At 41.8% G+C, this 18,288-nt stretch overlaps 2 protein-coding genes across 2 annotated transcripts in view; both read right to left on the bottom strand.

Annotated features, from left to right (window-relative positions):
• Positions 1–6,059, bottom strand: part of cnnm2b (cyclin and CBS domain divalent metal cation transport mediator 2b) — a 41,794-nt gene extending 35,735 nt beyond the window's left edge. Inside the window, exons 1-2 of the mRNA XM_042104551.1 lie at positions 5,874–6,059; positions 3,820–5,840 (exon numbers count right to left, since the gene is read on the bottom strand). Coding sequence (XP_041960485.1) covers positions 3,820–5,302 — 1,483 coding nt within the window. The 5' untranslated portion in view covers positions 5,303–5,840; positions 5,874–6,059. The remainder of the gene's footprint in view (positions 1–3,819; positions 5,841–5,873) is intronic.
• Positions 6,060–6,276: 217 nt separating this feature from the next.
• On the bottom strand, positions 6,277–14,837 carry as3mt (arsenite methyltransferase). The gene is made up of 11 exons (XM_042104599.1): positions 14,626–14,837; positions 14,282–14,315; positions 13,017–13,144; positions 12,650–12,800; positions 12,088–12,224; positions 11,866–11,935; positions 11,552–11,633; positions 11,095–11,226; positions 10,600–10,742; positions 8,840–8,962; positions 6,277–6,883 (listed from the first exon to the last, which is right to left on the bottom strand). The coding sequence occupies exons 1-11, from the start codon at positions 14,649–14,651 to the stop codon at positions 6,779–6,781; spliced, it is 1,131 nt and encodes a 376-aa protein (XP_041960533.1). The 5' UTR covers positions 14,652–14,837; the 3' UTR covers positions 6,277–6,778.
• Positions 14,838–18,288: the final 3,451 nt, after the last annotated feature.

The raw sequence follows: 18,288 nt of genomic DNA, 5'->3' as shown, positions 1-18,288 counted from the left end.
TCAAATGGTAGAGGACACTTCATCCAAAGCCATATAGGTCAGTTGATCAAATCTGCATGCAACACTTACAACAAAAAAGGACACACTCAGAGATGTCTTCTTTTCACCTAAAAAAAACACAGCACTCTGTGGTAACCAGTGAGCACCAAAACAATCTCTATGTATATTTTGACAGATGTGGTATTTATGTCAAGGTGTTTGTGATAAATTTATTGAAACCCCAAACCATTACTAGAAGAAAAGCAAAAACACACACACACACACACACACACACACACACACATCCACCCACATACCTGTGCATTCTCTTGTGTGAGGTACACTGTGAAGAGTTATTCATTACAGAGGTTGACGCTTAAATTATTAACCGATTGCCATTACATACTGTGGGGCCACCAATCAATTGATTTGTCCTCAAACAAAAAAATATGTATTTCACCTACACTTTCACTTTTATGATACCGTCATAAAATGCACAAAGTGCAAAATACATCAATGGCAGAAGCAATGCATCAGTAACATGGCATCTGAAGTCACTAAGACTGATTAACAGCCAGTCAAAACACTATTACTCCAACAACACAGTCTACATTGTGGTTTTGTTAGGTCACTGTTTGTTGGTATGTTAGTGTTTGGTGGCCGCTATGGTGGTGTTCATCAGCTTTGTTGTGGCACTCCGTGGCCATGGTTTATTTACATGGCGGCATTCCAAGAGTGGGACAAAAGCAAGTTATCGCCCTCAGCATCACCCTGGACCAGGGACGAGAGAAAGGGGAGTGTGGGGTGGGGGGTTGCTTCATGTGGGGGAGGGGGTAATGCTGCGTTCTAGTTCTCTTTTTAAGTCGTTTTCCGACTCGCCAGCTCTGTCAATTCAGAGTAGGCCTACTACGAGTTTGAATTTCCAAGATGACTGCGCCCGTTAACAGTAAATGTGAGTCTTATATGCTCTGTTTATTAGCAGTTGGATTTGTGTCACATTAAATCAGCCTCAGAAACAATAGTGTCTAACTTCTATCTGTCACTATGATGCTATGATGTTTGTTTGGGTAAAACACTGTGTAATGCAGTTACAAACTGGCTAGTAACAACTGCTAACAATAGCCAATTGCTAACAGACGTACAATTTTCAGGGATCTGTACTTTACTCAAGTATCATTTTTGGGGAGTACTCATGACTTTACTCAAGTACATTTGAGAGGCAAATATTGTACTCCACTACATTTCTATCCATAACCGTGAGTACCCGAAAAATCTCGGAAACCCTCAATTTGTTGTTTCCCTCTCAAACGTGATTGGATTGTGCAGGCGCCACTGATTGGGACAGCCTATCAGCAATCACCTTCAGTTTTCCGCCAAAATCAACTCCATGGTCAGATTTAGATAAGAGACGAAACCATGGACGAAACAATGGATGAAGACACACAGCAGGTCCATCCCGGGAATGTGCCAACCTGTGGCCCCACCTCGCCAGACTATTTCAATTTTCTGAACAAGTTAATGATAGTTTTTGCTTCAAGTGTATTTTCAATAGTATTTTGTATTTGATATACGTATTTTAAATACATGTATTAGAAATACTGCCCATCCCTGGCAACATGGTATAAAGATGAAAATGACTTGATTTTACTTTCAATTGTACTCTTGATACTCAAGTACTTTTAAAAACAAGTACTTCAGTACTTTTACTTATGTAGACATCTGACTGTTGTACTTTTACTTGTACTGTCCGCCTCTGGTGTTAAGGTAAGGTGTTGGGGGAGTGAGGGTGGGGAGTTTGTGTGTGTGTGTGTGTGTGTGTGTGTGTGTGTGTTGGGGGGGGGGGGGGTGTTAGGTGCTGGGGGAGTGAGGGTGGGGAGAGGTGTATGTGTGTGTGTGTGTGTGTGTGTGTGTGTGTGTGTGTGTGTGTGTGTGTGTGTAGGGTGTTAGGTGCTGGTGGAGTGAGGGTGGGGAGAGGTGTGTGTGTGTGTGTGTGTAGGGTGTTAGGTGTTGGGGGAGTGAGGGTGGGGAGAGGTGTGTGTGTGTGTGTGTAGGGTGTTAGGTGTTAGGGGAGTGAAGGTGGGGATAAGTGTATGTGTGTGTGTGTGTGTGTGTGTGTGTGTGTGTGTGTGTGTGTGTGTGTGTGTGTGTGTGCGCGTGTGTGTGTATGTGTGTGTGTAGGGTGTTAGGTGTTGGGGGAGTGAGGGTGGGGAGAGGTGTGTGTGTATGTGTGTGTGTGTAGGGTGTTTGGTGTTGGGGGAGTGAGGGTGGGGAGTGTATGTGTGTGTGTGTGTGTGTGTGTGTGTGTGTGTGTGTGTGTGTGTAGGGTGTTAGGTGTTGGGGGAGTTTAACAGGTTTTGAAACAAGATGGCCTCATCTGATAACCCCTAGAGAGCACTGTTCCCACATGTCCCTCTCATGCGTTCGCACATATAAAGGAGAGAGGAGAAAGGGAGCCTTGTAAACATTAACATCTCATTGGAAGTGAAGGCGAAAAGTAATCACTTCTCCGAAGGAAAGAGAGAGAGGGAGGGAGGGAGGGAGAAGGACAAGGTGGAGGAGAGAGGGATCTTAAACACACCTTTGAGTTACCACTCAGTTTCAGCGTAGTGATTTTGCCATAGTGATATTGTCATAAAATGATTTTATCCATAACTATTTTAGGGTCTTCATCACACCATTACGCTTTTAAAGAACCTGATAAAGTCAGACCTGTTTGTCTGGATTGTAGGCTACTGGTTTCTCTGGAGAGGAAACGTCTTTGCCCCCTCCTGTATCCTTTTGTCTGGGACCTATAAGGACTTTCCTGGCCTGGCTGAGACCTACTGACATCAATCCTGAAAATCTGGTCGTGCGGCTTTACAGGGGACTTTGTGTGCCCTCTGAGGGGACCTATGAGATTCGAGTACCAGGCCCTGTCCCCAGCCTGCTCACACCTATCCCAGGCCAGTATGAGAGGACTAAAGCCTCCAAAGTGTGCTGAGGAAATAGAAATATACCCAGAGCAGAGGCCCATGTGAAATCCTTCCAGTGCAAGCATAGAACCACGGCACTTTAATTTTGTTTTGCATCCCATCAAGGTCACCAGAGCCAGGGCCACAGTCTCCAGGTGGCCGTAAACAGCGGACAGCCACAAGCCAAAACACCCGACGACACACACACACACACAAAGACACACACACACACACACACACACACACACACACACCGGCTGACTACAAATGTACCCTAATCAGCCTACGTCAAACACAACTGCCGCATCTAATTATATCAAAGCCTCCCAGGGCCTCACCTTATCTCATCACTGTGTTGGTTCAAAAATAATACAGCAAAGCAATAGTTAGTTGAGAAGGGGACACTTAAGGACAGTTGACATGCAGGTTGCAGGTTGTCATGCAAGTTGAGTATTCGTTTTGTACACATTTCTGATATGGGCCTTTTGTTCAAATTTTCTTCAGGATCACATCCCTTACAGTCCTCCCTGCCCTTTCAGTTGTAGTGCAGTGACCTCCTTAACTTGTACATAAATTCTAACTTCTTGACCAACATTAATCTCAGTACTTGGACACTTGGTACTTGGCCTATAACACATGTTAGTCCTCCTCATGAATACCTAGAGCTGACATTTTATACTAAATATATATTTAAAAAGGCTATGAAACCTAAAACCTGTTCAAAGCACATCAGCACTTTATACCACGCTGATGCCAACAATATGCATGCTTATTTTGTTGTTTGGAGACAGGCTGCTATACAGTACCCTATGCACAGGGCAAGGGGAAAGGCTCGTGCACAAGGCATGGTAAGTGATATGTTTTTTAACAAAAAAAAACAAAAACTTACCTTTTTTGAACTCCTCCAGCATAGCGTCCAACTTTGTGTCGTTAAAGACAAAATGCAATTGGTGACTGTAAAACTTCGTGATGGTTTTCAGCGGCGTGCAGTCGTCAGGGTCCACGAACGCCAGATCCTTCACGAAGAGCAGGTCCACGATATTGGACCTCTCCCCCTCAAAGACTGGGATACGCGTGTAGCCGCTCTCCATGACTTCGGACATAGTGTTGAAGTCGAGGATGGCATCGCCGGGGATCATGAAGCAATCCCGCAGCGGCGTCATCACATCCTCCACGGTCTTAGTCCTCAGCTCCAGCGCGCCCTGGATGATGTTCAACTCCTCTTTCACCAGGTCGTTGTACGGATCCGTCACTCTCAGCATCTCGAGGAGTTTCTCTCGGTTGTATACAGTGCCTATCTCCTGTCCCAGCAGGTAATCTAACAATTTGCTCACTGGATACGATGCCGGGAATGTCAGAAGCATGAAAAATTTGGTTAGCAATATTGTGTTAGCACCAACAGCGAGACCGTGTCTGGAGCATATTGCTTGAGGCACAATCTCGCCGAATATGACAATGCCAATTGTGGACATCACGACAGCTATCAATCCATTTCCCGCAATATCATCCAACAAAATCGTCAAGGTGGTATTCACCAAGACATTTCCCAAAAGAAGAGAGCAGAGCAAGTAATTCCCCTGGCTTCTAACCGGTTCAATTTTTCTGGCGAAGTTCTTCTCTCGTTCCGTGCCGCAGTTCTGAACAATCTGAAGCTCCATGGGGTCCAGCGCCATGAGTCCGAGATTCAAACCGCTGAACATCCCAGAGAGGCAAAGCAGCATCGAAATGAATATCACCTGCAGCCAAAAAGGAAGCAAGAACTTTCTCTCCTCTACCACTATCACTTTTGTGTCGTCCCCATCGTGATAGATCCAAGTGTTTTCCGTCCACGGATCGTGCGCTCCGGCAACAGCAGGTGCTGAAGTGGCAATGCACAGGTAGTACGCTTTACTCCTCTCCGTCTTTCGCAAGGGTTTGACCTCAATTTCAACAATCCCCGTAGTCTTACGATTCAAGATTATGTTGGGCAGAATAATTATATCCGAAGTCCTGATCCCACAGGGATGCAATCCTGACGTCTCCTCTTGGCTCTTGTTGTCCCCAGTGGAGCTGTCGATGTTCCCGATGACTCTGGACCGCTCGTGTTCCGTGAAGGCAATTTTGGACCACGTCTCGTTGTTTATGTTTTGGCCGTAGATCCTCAGTTTTACCCGAGATCTCTCACTGACCCGCAGAAAGCCCTTATCCATGAAAGAAATGTCGTCCGTGTCCTCCAGCCGCAGTCCAATGATGACCGTCTCTTCGCTCCCCTCCTTTCCACTTGTCGGGGCAATTAGGTATCCGCTGACAGTTAAAAAAATTAAAGTCAGGGCTCGAACCCGGCTAAGTGACGCCATTTTTGCAGTGGGTACTGAGACCGAGGGCTCTGCCATGTTGATAATGGGCAACCTCTTGAATGAAAAGGACTTTTAAAAATCAGAGCCAATCGGAGTCCGCCTTCATCTCCGCTGTGCGTCGCTTTAACTTGTGCATCGGACCTGCTTGGCTCAACTACGCGTCCGAAACTGATTACTCCTCAGAGCGGGCTCTGTACGCACTCACGCCTCTACTGGGGTCCCAGAGACAGGCGAGCGCAGTGGCCAATCCAGAGGCGCAGCTAACCAAAGGCGGGCTCCTTGCGGTCACTCCAACCAATGGAAAGCAAAAACAAAAGCAATTTAGAAGACAGGAGACAGGACTTTTCCGCGTGACTTTTTAGACAGCCTTTGGAAGCAGTCGGGTTGTTAATGTTTCCTCTTTTCCTGAAAAGTTTGTAAATACAGTGCCTGGAATCGAAACGAAATCGCCGAATTTAATGCGTTTATCTGGCCAGGCATTGTTGTATCCTGTGAGTATGTAAATTAGGCCCTATTAGATCAGCATGTCATTTTATTAACTAGGTTACAGGTAAAATAGTGTGTATCAGTAGGCCTAGGCCAATACTAAAAAGAAAAACAAATCTACTTTTTTATTTTCATTTCCATCCTTAAATCAGAGCGAAGTGCCTTCACCACCTGTTGCTCTTCTACATGATGGCCTACATGATATTTTGACTATATAATGTGTTTCCGCTAAGTTCAATCTAAATCAAATAAGCATGTAATATTGGATAAGGGGAAAAAGTCATAGCCCAGTAAGGCAATTTAAATCTGGTGTTACAGCATTTCTGCATGTTTTTTTTTTTTATTTTTTTTTTTTACTAAAGCCAGTTCTACATGTGCTTTGTGGCTTTCTTTATATGGTGTTGACTGTTCTTTGGCATTTGACCACATGCCACATGCTCTTTAATAAAACACCTGGACTCCAATTGCAAAAGCTTAGCCTGGTTGAGGGTTGCCAATGTGTAAACACAATTAACGAGCAGAAATTGAACCTGGAAATGTCTATATTTATTAGCAAAACAATCAGACAATGGAGGCACATCTTAGATTTAAGTCAATTTAAGTGCAAGTGCAGCTACCTCTTGCTACAAGCCGACACAGCATTTAAAATCAGCACAGACAAAAATAACAACTGATTTAATCGATTGTACAAAGGACTCCTTTAGCAGTAAACAGTTAACAGCAAAGAATAAGATGTTTGGTCAAGTGTTTTATCTGGAAAACTCCAGCAGGATCATACTTCTTAATCATCATATCTTGGTGTAGACTTTGGTGGACATTCCCAAACTTACTTTCTGAAACTTTTTTGTGAAATTGGTTTAAATTAACCAATCCCCAATACACTGTCAATAAATTGTTTTATTGCCAACATCTGACAGAATTCCAATTATTTGATGATTTCAGCATGGTATGAGAGTGAGCACAACAGGATTTTGCTGTACCCCTGCGCTATTTCTCCACGTTTAATTGCAGCGTGGTCTCGTAGCCTCACTTGCAGCACGTCTCTTGTGCACTACAGCACCCCCCTGTGGACGGAGAGGGAGTTGCCTTCCACAGCTGCTCCACCAGTTCAAAAGGATTTGAGGACACAGCCTGAGGGAAAGACAATAATAGTACATCAGTAGAGCCCAAACCCCATTATGATCCACGATATGCCAAATTATGCCTCAGTGTCATCGTGTCTCATTTCATCAAAGATGATCTTCAGCTTAACAGAGATGTATCCCTTCAGAGCAATCGTGTCATGAGTTCCTGACAGTTTTACTGTCAGGTAACAGCCCACCTGACCCCAGATTCATAATCCTATTTGTTTTCATGCTATTAGTGTTTTTATTTGTGCTTGTGGTTTGTTCAAATAAGGCACTATGTGATATATGGTGAATACTATGAGGAAATAAGTTGTATTTCATTTAAATTCGGAGGACACAATTATGAACAGTGAGATAATTAGTAATTTGGGAATGAAAGAACACACAGAAAAATAAACCTAAATATATATTTTACTATCCCCCTGAGCAAACTTGTCACTGTGCACACACTCATACTTACACAGAAACATATCATAACAACAATAACAACATCCTGGGAAAAAAAAAGTTATAAATAGGACATACTCATAGTCATAGTCATATACTCATTCTCTCTCCAGGGGTCAGAATTCCAATTTTCCAAGTTGTCTGATTTGTGTTCACATCTCTTAAACTCCAGACATCAACAAATGTTTATCGACTAACAATCAAAGAGTAGGGCATCCATAAATGAGGTAGTTGTTGTGCCCTGTTTCTTCAGTTACCTCAGATCATAGCAAAGTAATATTATGAAGGATGTGCTACGCCTCTCAGGACAGACGTGTGAATGACATCTAGCATCTCACACCACATTTGAACCACTTTGTCACCATGTGCCATTTTGGTACGATGGGAACGTGGAGAAGGCAGCTTGTGTTGTTTTCATTCTGTGATTAGAGGAGCTCCACACAGAGATGCAAGGTGATGGAGTCAAATTATCTCCTCACCTGCATGCCTGCTTTCAAGCATTTACCTGGGTTATATGAATGGGGGAAGATTTAAAAAAAAAAAAAAGACAACCCAGCATGTTTGTCGGTGGTTATAAATAAACCCTAAAACAACTCTTTTGTGTCCAAGAGGATTCAGTGACCATGAACACTGATACAATTCTTGAATTTCCCCTGGGGATCAATTATGTATGTATGTATGTGTGTGTGTGTATGTATGTATGTATGTATGTATGTATGTATGTATCTAAACTGGTACCCTACTGATTCTGTTGTCTAATTGATGGTTTTAACTACGATTCGGATTAGGCTACACCTGATTTTAAAAGGCGGAACTTTTTCACCGCAAAATGTGCACTGTATCATGTAGACACTCTGCTTCTTTTTATGTTCACGTCCACATTAAATCCATTCCACTCACGTTATCAGGAGAATACAGTAGCCTAAAGTTTTATTTTGAACGCTTACTTTGGTCTCACTCATTGCATCCAAATAACAGAAATAGCAAACTCCAAGTTATGGTAGGGTAAGTTAAGCTATAAGCACATAGCCAATTAAACATGAAGAAAAAAGTGATCGGGACACTTTTTGAAACTATTTCAGCTTGTGTAGGCCTATCAGTGCTTTCTGAACATATTGAACACACTTTTAGAAATACCGTGATAATACCGAAAACCGTGATCATTTTGGTCACTATAACCGTGAGGTTCAATTTTCATACCGTTACATTAGTGAACCATGTACAGATATTGAACACACTTTTAGAAATACCGTGATAATACCGAAAACCGTGATAATTTTGGTCACTATAACCGTGAGGTTCAATTTTCATACCGTTACATTAGTGAACCATGTACAGATATCTGATATGGGCCACTTTCAAACGTAGATGTAAACAGGCAGTCCAAAAAAAATCGGATCTTTTATTTAGCTTAAAGGCTCCTTTGCTTTGTAGTACCATGTGTTGAAACGTTTCCTTTAAGAATGCTGATATTACAACATGTGATTTGAAAAACAAAGGAGATGAACGCTACCTGAGGCTTGGAGCAGCAGGGGCTGCTGGGAGTTCCAGGAGACTGGAAGGTGAACTCGGAGGCAAATCTGGAGCACCTCAGGATGTTGCCCATCTCTGCACCCACCTCCATCACCTCATCCACCTGGGAGGAGGAAGGGGAGGGGGGTGGAGGCACAATAGAAGGAGTAAGTTTCAACATTCTTACCATTTTAATAACAGTCCTAACCTAACGGTCCTAAATGTATACATGAAAATCATGGTAAATGTTTTGAAATTCAGATCACATTCACTTTTGTTTTCTTTATTCCCTCTCCTTCCTCACTCCAGGAAAACAACAACCGTGATGGCTTTTGAGGCTGTGATGCCTTTTGACATTAAGGGATGAGCAATTGACACAATCTTATCAAGACCTGAAACAAGAGCACAACTGAGAAGAAAAGGAGGTAGGTACGATCATTTATACACTGTTGTTGTTTTGATTTTCAAGCTTTTTGTTTTGAGAGAGAGAGAGAGAAAGAGGTGAATGTGTGTCCGGTGTGTAGGCGACCATGGAGGAGTTTGTTGTTTGAAGACTGAACGAGATTCAGACTGAAGGAAAGAGTCGCCCTTAAGGCACTTTGTTGTGTGGTGAAGGCGCCAGAGGTTTTATTGGCTCGTGTCTTTTCAGGGATATCTTTTTATTGTGAGTCAGACAGGGGTGCTTTTCTAGAAAGGGTCGTTGGCTAATGGCTAACCTCCATCGCAATCTTTGTATCTTTGGTTCTTCCACAAAGGGTAGTTCCAACGATCAATCGCAAACATGGGCCGAAAGTTTGGTGGTTGGAACGACAGGTGGAAAGTAGTCGTTGAAGCGTCGTTCAGAGATAGATACAGTGTGTTGCAGTTGTCAATGTTTTAATTGCATTCGTTTCACTAGACTGACCCTCTATATTCATACCTGAACACCCTCCAAATTTACATTAATTCATCTTGAGTGCAGGGGTGGAATGACGGAGGTTAGACACAACTGTGTCCACAACATCCACTCATTCACACCTGCGCGTGAGCAGAGGCTGTAATTAAGAAAATATTGGGACACTACAGAAAAAATTTCCTCCATTCATTATAAGTTGATTGTGCATTCTCATTTAATTATATGTATGATGCAACCCCATAGATGCTCTAAAGAATGTGCAGAAATATTTTTGTAAAAAATAGGGACTTTTGGTGTAACTTTAATATACAAAAAGAAGGGGATCTTGTGTGCGGATATTCCTTCCTATTTTTTACGATTTCACTTTTTTTTATCCAGCACCTGCTTTTGGATGTGCGCACATTACGTTTGTTCAGAAATATTTTTGTACCATCAACTTATAGCCTGATGTCATTAACACTGGACAATGTTTTGACCGACGGAACTTGACACAGACAGACTTTCTTTTGCAATTCATTTGAGAGAACCCCAGCACCTCAAGTAAAAAAAAAATAGACATGACTATTTAAGTTAAGTTGATTTTATATGGTCAGCCTTGACTTAAATTAAGGCTATTTAGGGAGGTCCATTGTCCAGTCTTATATGCTAGTAATTACCAATGAGGCCACAGGTGAGCAAGACACAAGGACAATCGGTTTACTAGTGTGGTTTTGCTCTTTCTGAGGAATAAAGCATTCATTACATATATCATGAGTTATCATGAGTTAGGACAGTAAGCATGAGTCAACAAGGAACTGTACTGGCAGTAACGATGTCCATAAAGTAAATCTAGCTCCTGTGAATGAGGGAACACTTTTAGGGCGAACCTTGAAAGTATGTTGCGCATCAAACTCCAGAGTCTTCTCTGAACCCGTGATGTTCCCGTCATACATCACTAGGCACTTCTCTGCAGATGGACATTTTGGCACCTTGAAGAGGCGGTATGTGGCCGAGACAAATTTATAACCATCTGAAAGAGACATTTTTATGAGTCTATTTTGCAGTACATCTGCACATACAAAATAAAAGATGGTGCCATTCTGGGAAAAAATGGCGCCATTGTGTCAAGCATCTGGAAAACTTCATTCAAATGAGTTGACAGTCATGTTCAAATTTGCAGTGGTCTCTTAACATTTAATATGTCGGTCAACTCATTGGAATGTCACTCAGCAACCATAGGATGACATCAGATACTGTAAATGTGCAGTGGTATCTTTTTTGCCAGAGCTGTATTTAAACCGTCTGACTCTGTATTTTAATCGTCTGCCACTGACTCCAACATGCTTATTCGTGCCTGTGCATGTCAATCAAACAGCCCTTACCCAGCAGCTTCTCCAGTTCGGGATTGTCCACGGTGATGACGCTGGCGGTGACCAATAGGGGTGTGCTGAAGCCCACTTCCTTGGCCAATCGGTTGAGATCCTCCCACCACAAGGCTCCACCGATGCACTCCCCTTCAGGTAGAGAAGAGATGGCCTGAGTTACCACTCGGGGCCGGATTCATGCTAACCAAGATCTAGCACCTCTACTCCTAACATGTAAGCTACTCCTGGTTCTTTGGGATACTTTATATTTGCATTTGTTGACAGAGGCATTGGAATGTATGGTAAGTTGTTTGTAAACTGTCAGAAAATATTCTTAAATAAGTTCTTAAAGTTCTTAAAGTTCAAACTTCAGACTAATTCTATGTAATAACTGCCTTCAGACCAAGGTCCTGTTCACCGGATTATTATTAAATAATTGCCAGCTGTATGTTATCTTGTGCTTATCTTTTCTTACCCCACAAGACTTTATGAGACTTCAGGTCTTCAGGGAGTCTGCAGCTGCTGTACACATCACTGAAGTATAGCTCCCCTCCATCCTAAAAGATAACAGCATGCTTGTTCAACAAGCTCCTATGGAAAACGCGCAGTATACATTCTTCAAGATGGCAAGTTGCCCTTTCTTTCTCTCAGTTCACACTGGGGGCACTGCTGTTCAACAGAATGTCTTCATAGGAACATTAACTACAGAGCTACACACAGAGCAACTGGGTTTGCACAGCTAATTATGGCTCAACTGTACACTATCATCCTCATAAAAGACTACTTTACCTTAAGCACGCGATAAGCCTCCCTCAAAACCTTTGCCTTGTCCGGGGAGAGATTAACCACACAGTTTGATCTGAAATGTGACAAAAACAAAACTAACAGTTAACAAAAAAGAGGCATCGTGCATTTCAAAAATCATACCACAGACCAAAACAAGTAAATTAATGATGCATGCCAACGAATGGTGTCAGAATGCTACTTAAGAAGAGTCACACATAGGCTTACATGATGAGGTCATAGGAGCCTTCATGCAGACCTGCCTCCTGCAGAGCCTCTATGTATCCTTGAACAAAGTCCACGTTGGGCTTTTTATAGCCAAACTTCTGCATGTGGTAATCTAGGTGCTTGCGAGCCACTTCAAGCTGCAAAAATGTAAAAACGGCAGATTAGCGGTCGTCAATAATTTCACGTTAATTATTTTTTCCCAGACAATGGGGGAAAAAGCTAGCGACCTCGAAACCCAAACATTTCCAGCCAAAAAAAATCTTATAACATAGTAATGGCATTGCACAAGTTTTCTCACTTAGGATCCAAAAAAGATAAGAGAGTATTATATTAATTGAAATTGCTTGGTCATTCCCTTGCCTTGTCATTGAAACATGTACGCCATTAGGAACATCAAACAGCTCCCAGTGGCCCTGTCTTCTATGTGTATTGTATGTGCATACATTCAATGGTGGTGGTTTGTGAGGTTCCCTCCTCTCTGTAAAGAGCTTTGGTTGCCTTGATAAAGCCCTACATAAATGCATTGTGTTGTTGTTGTTGTTGTTGAGTTGTACGTCCCTACCTGGCCCTCGGTCATGTCGATCCCGGTGATGTGGCCCTTTTCTCCCACCAGATGGCTCAGCATGTAGACGTCCCGGCCGCTCCCACTGCCCAGGTCCAGCACACGGCAGGACTCCAGGCACTCTGGCACCACCAGGCCGCAGCCATAGTACCTAAAGCCAGTAGAGAGGGCCTAGTCATGATGGCGGGGTGGACACGGGTTGGAAAAAACACAACTGAGAAATATAAACAGACAGACACACGCGCACGCGCACGCACACACAGTATCTGTGTTTTCCATTATAATGTGTGATGGGGTCATGAAAGACAGGAAGCGGGTAATTCATTAATAGATTATTAATAGATAATAAATCAATATATTGGCTTACCTGGCTGAGACATCAGGATGCACCTCTGCTAAGGCTTTTCTTATATAGGCAGGAATGGGCTTTGCAGAAGGCACACAGGCATTGGACTTCAGGTCTGCGGTACTCTTCAATCTTTTGCCATAGTATTCCTAGTTTGGGAACAACGGTTATGATGACAAGCCTTCCCCACGTTTTAAATATATATATATATATATATATATATATATATATATTTAAATGATACTATTTAACTGAAAATGTTAACAAATGTGTCACTGGTCAGCCAAATAATAATAGACACAATGCCACAGGGATCATAACCATAACCATAACCATAAAATAAATAATATTTCAGCCTCGTCACTATTACAAGCCAGCTCCGCTAATAGGAATATAGCCTACTGCCCCAATAGACCATGGGTCCATGGCCGTCCATTCACGAAGATGTGTTATAGCTTTCTAAGTATATCTTTCATGTAGACAGCCGTCCCGTGTCTGGTTGATTTTGTACCTAGGCAATTATTTATGGTTGGTAAAAGAATGGCCGTCAACTCATTCCAAGTATAAGTATAAGTATACTGTTTTGATCCCGTGAGGGAAATTTGGTCAATGCATTTAACCCAATCCGTGAATTAGTGAAACACACTCAGCACACAGTGAACACACAGTGTGAGGTGAAGCACACACTAATCCCGGCGCAGTGAGCTGCCTGCAACAACAGCGGCGCTCAGGGAGCAGTGAGGGGTTAGGTGCCTTGCTCAGTTGCTCAAGGGCACTTCAGCCACACCTACTGGTCGGGGTTCGAACCGGCAACCCTCCGGTTCCAGGTCCGAAGCGCTAAACAGTAGGCCACGGCTGCCCCACAAAAAAATTCCACCACAAGTCCACTACTGTAGGTTTGTAGTTCCTCATTTAAAATCCCCCGGTCAGCCCTAAAACAGTGCAAACAATGTCATAGGAATCAACAATGTCATAACCATAACCATTCATACTCATAAATTCCACAGGCAGCCTCGCCAGCCAAGTCAGTCCCTCCGCTACTGTAGGAAAATAGGCTAAACTCCGTCCTATAAAGATGTGTTATATCTTTCTTAGTCTATAGACAACCTGTGGCGTATCAGATTGCTTTACATTATTATTATTATTATTATCATTATTATTATAGCTGTAGGGTAAAAAATATATACGGTCACCTTGACCTTCCAGCACCACATGTAGCAGCAACCTCTGCTCAGACTCAATTGAAATCTTACTTTCCTAAATGGAGCCTGTGTTCTCTAACTTACCTTTACATCACTGTGGATGGAAGTGTGTGGATTTCTGTTGGAATACATATCAAGAGCTGGTTCAGTGTAAACTCTTAGCCTACTCTCAATTAGCCAGGGCTGCAGGCTATGTAAACTTTTTGGTTTGTTATACAGCTCATCTAATCTGTAGGCGACACTCTAGAAAAAAAACAGGCTGACATTTTTTTGCAGCACGTGCTACATGTAACTCAACAAATATCAACTAGCATTACTGCAAATGTGCAAATGTCAACATTGATTAACTGCTGTGACCGAAAACATCAGACATGATGTACAGCTGGATCTGAGAACTTGAACTTGAACTCATCTCCAGTTAGCATTACCTGTTATCACCCAGATTCTTAGCCATATTCTATGAACTTGAACTCGCTTTGCTTCCAAAAAATCAGGAAATTCACGATTATTGACAAGGTGATCACCAGCAGATAGCAAACACATATAGCTGTCTACATGACACGCATGATTGACTTTTATATGTCTATGATTTTCTGTCCGTGCACGCACACCGCGGAACACAACACTCGAACACACGGCACTCCTCCTACTTTATGTCACAGTAAAAGTCTTACGGAAGGCGATCGAAGGTTGTAGAAAAATCGTACCACCAGCATGCAAGTCATGCTGAATTTGTCCAATGAATTGACTATTGGAGTAAAGGGGAATATAGACTGATGAAATAAAGGAGTTAAAAAATGGACACTGTAGCCAAATATGTGAATCATTCACAGGCCATGTAAGGCTATTCGGTAGGGCCCAGCACTGACCCCCAAAGAGCTGAAATTCTAATGAAATAGTCCCCCAAAATAATACACTTGCTCTCCATATCAAATAGTCAAACGTTGGTCATGGCATGCACAGATCAACTGTAAGGGTCCTAATTTCCAGGATGATAATTTCAATCTTATGGACTTTGGATCAGCTACTCTGCTTCGTGGAGGTGTATGTGGGCTTATGCTACTGCAGGGGTGTCAATCATATTAGGTAGTGTTTTTTTTTTACCTTAAAATGGTACTCTAACTTAAAATAAGCTACGTAAAGAGAATAGCATGTCTGATATTGCCAATGCATGCCCGGAATGCCTTCTATTGCATTATGTGACGTTGTTCTCAGGGGTAGGAGCATGACCCTTTTTGTCTGTTTTAGATTAATTGGTAGAGAGAAAAATTTATAGAAGAGGCCCTTGACTCTCGTGTGTTTGCGGGTGTGTGTTAGGGGTGCAAGATGGCCTATAGGTAAAATACTTTTATTATACATTCTCTATTCCATGTCCATGTACTCCAAATAATCTCAATTGTCCGACTGTTAATTGCATGACGTAAAGCTATATGTTTTTAAAGCCATAATCAAAATATAATCAAGTGATCTTTGACAACATAACTATAATCTGATTACACATTTTGTCCGATATAATCTGGTCTGATTAGTTACTTGTTTTTTGTAATCTGATTACGTAATCCAGATTACTTGTAATCAGTTACTACCCAACCCTGTCAATTAGCCTCTATCAACTATCACAACATTGATTAAACGCCGTGACCAGGGGCGTAGCACAAGATCCTGGGCCCCTGCATAGGCAGTGCTGATGGGCCCCCATGTTCCTCAACACAGGTCAAATAAAATATATTCCAGACTTTTTAAGGGCCCTCTGTCCCCTTGCGCCCCTATAAACAGTAGTGAACAGAAGGATGCTGGGCGACTTGACAGGCTGGTAAGGAAGGCTGGCTCTGTAGTGGGAGCTGAACTGGAGTGCATCACTTCAATATCTGACAAAAGTACCCTAAACAAACTGATCAACATCTTGGACAATGAATGTCATCCACTCTACAGCACTATCAAAAAGCAAAAGAGCTTGATCAGCTGGAGACTTCACTCACTGCCATGCACAACTGAAAGGCTGAGGAAGTCATTTGTTCCTAGGGCCATTGAACTGTTCAATGCCTCACTAAAGGGAAGAGGAGAGATAGATTTCTCTGATTAGTCTGTCTGCCTCTCCACCCTCTCCATGTTTGAGTACTGACTGCCCACTACTGCTTTACTAATGTACACAGCCTAATCTTTTCACTACTGTTTTACTGCTACAGTTTTTCATGCTATATTAGCACACATGATCAATGGCTGCGGTCAGGCTTCTGCTACAATACTGAATGAATGAATGGCTATAACCCCATTACCTCAACCTGTTCTTGCACTGAAATAGTTTTTTATTTTACCTTGTCTACATTATACTTTACTCTCCTATTTGTCCATATTATTTATGCTGGTCTCTAGACCTTACTCTTGCACTGTTGGACTAATGTTGGACTACTTTTTGCACCTTCACCATGACACTCACTCCCCTGTCACTACAAGCGTCTTATGCTTGATCACCCTCAAGCACATTGGACTTTCTTAATTTAATTTATATAGTGTATTTAGTATTTAGTTCTGTTTGTTTTCTTATCTTCTACTGTCTTTATTGTACAGTGGAGTTTAGTTATATGTTTATACTTATACTTATGTTTACCATTTCTGTTGTAAGTGCATGTTGTGTGTGATGTCTGTATGCTACTGAGACCCTTGAATTCCCCCTTGGAATTTCCGATGACTGACAGTGATCCCGAGCAAACAGATAGCAAATAAGATAAACACACGCACACACAGAAAACTATCAAAAGAAGACAACACATATGAACCCACACTGTTCATTTGGACTTTTAAATGTCTTTTTTTTTTATTAAACATCTTGACATTCATTTTGGCGAGAAGTTTGTCTGAATTCCAAACAATCTGGATGCGGACAATCTTTGACATAATGATGCACCATAAGATTTGAGTAGACCCTATGTGTGTCTTTATCCTTCCAAAACAAAAGTGGAATAAAATCTACTCACTGCAAAATGTAGACATTTTCCTTTCTTTTTTAATGCCTTAAACCGCCATTACAATATCTGAAATTTCAAAATAGGCTTTATGCTTTGGATCTACAAAACCAATAACATAATACATGAAGAAATTAGTCATTTCTAAATCATTATGTAAATGATTCAGCCAAGATACCATAACACATCTACAATTGAAAATAAAAAGTGGTTCTGAAGCTTATATTGACGTCATTATACATTTTCACAAAGGCACAGTTCTGCTTTAATCATTTATTACTAATTATAGTATGTACCATAATAATTTAAGGACTTGCTTTATATCTATACAAAACTAAATGGTAAGCATGTATACACAACTTCTCAGATGTGATACAATTAGGCGGATAGATCTTCTCTAATACAACAGAACTTAAATCTAGAGAACTGCATTTCAAAAGCCCAACATACAGGCATAAAGACATCACTGCATTGTTTTTTGTAATCTGTTTTTAAATGTGAAGACACAAGATGGTGACTGCAGAAGATGTTGAGGAGGATGAAGATGGTAATGATGCAAATCATATTGACCAATAGCAAAAAAAATAAAAATAAACAAACACCCCTCAATGAAAACTACAGTCAACAAAATAAGGTTAATTCTATCAGGTTAAGTCTATCTATCCATTAACAACAGTTGCCATGCTGAGTAGAAATGCAGTGCACAAGGTAAGAAAAGTCTTTCTTTTTTTTAATCTTAGCCAGGCCAATCTTGAGAACAGAATGTGGTTGTTATTTTGGTATGCTGTGTCAAAGGTGTGGTTCTTTGTGGTGTGCGAAGAATCTGGGGTGGTGGAGGAGTCAGATAAGGCGGCTGTAACACAGTCCCAGTTTTACCTAATCATCATCGTCGTCATCATCATTACTGTCAGCATCCTCCATCTCCTCCTCATCATCTCCATCATCATCATCATCATCTCCTCCATCATGACACTAGGTGTGTTCAAGTGATATCGGTGATGACATACCACCGCAACAACAACAATTCTCAAGACATGGTACAATCGTGCAAGTTCACTCTGATTCAGAAAGGACTATTTCGGTAATGTCAACCTGAGATATTCCTGACACCCATGGATAAACATTTCA

Source organism: Alosa sapidissima, chromosome 9, assembly GCF_018492685.1.
Source record: "Alosa sapidissima isolate fAloSap1 chromosome 9, fAloSap1.pri, whole genome shotgun sequence".
Classification (NCBI taxonomy): domain Eukaryota; kingdom Metazoa; phylum Chordata; class Actinopteri; order Clupeiformes; family Clupeidae; genus Alosa; species Alosa sapidissima.
The sequence above is the reverse complement of the archived record's forward strand: the minus strand, read 5'-3'. Positions and strand labels throughout refer to the sequence as shown.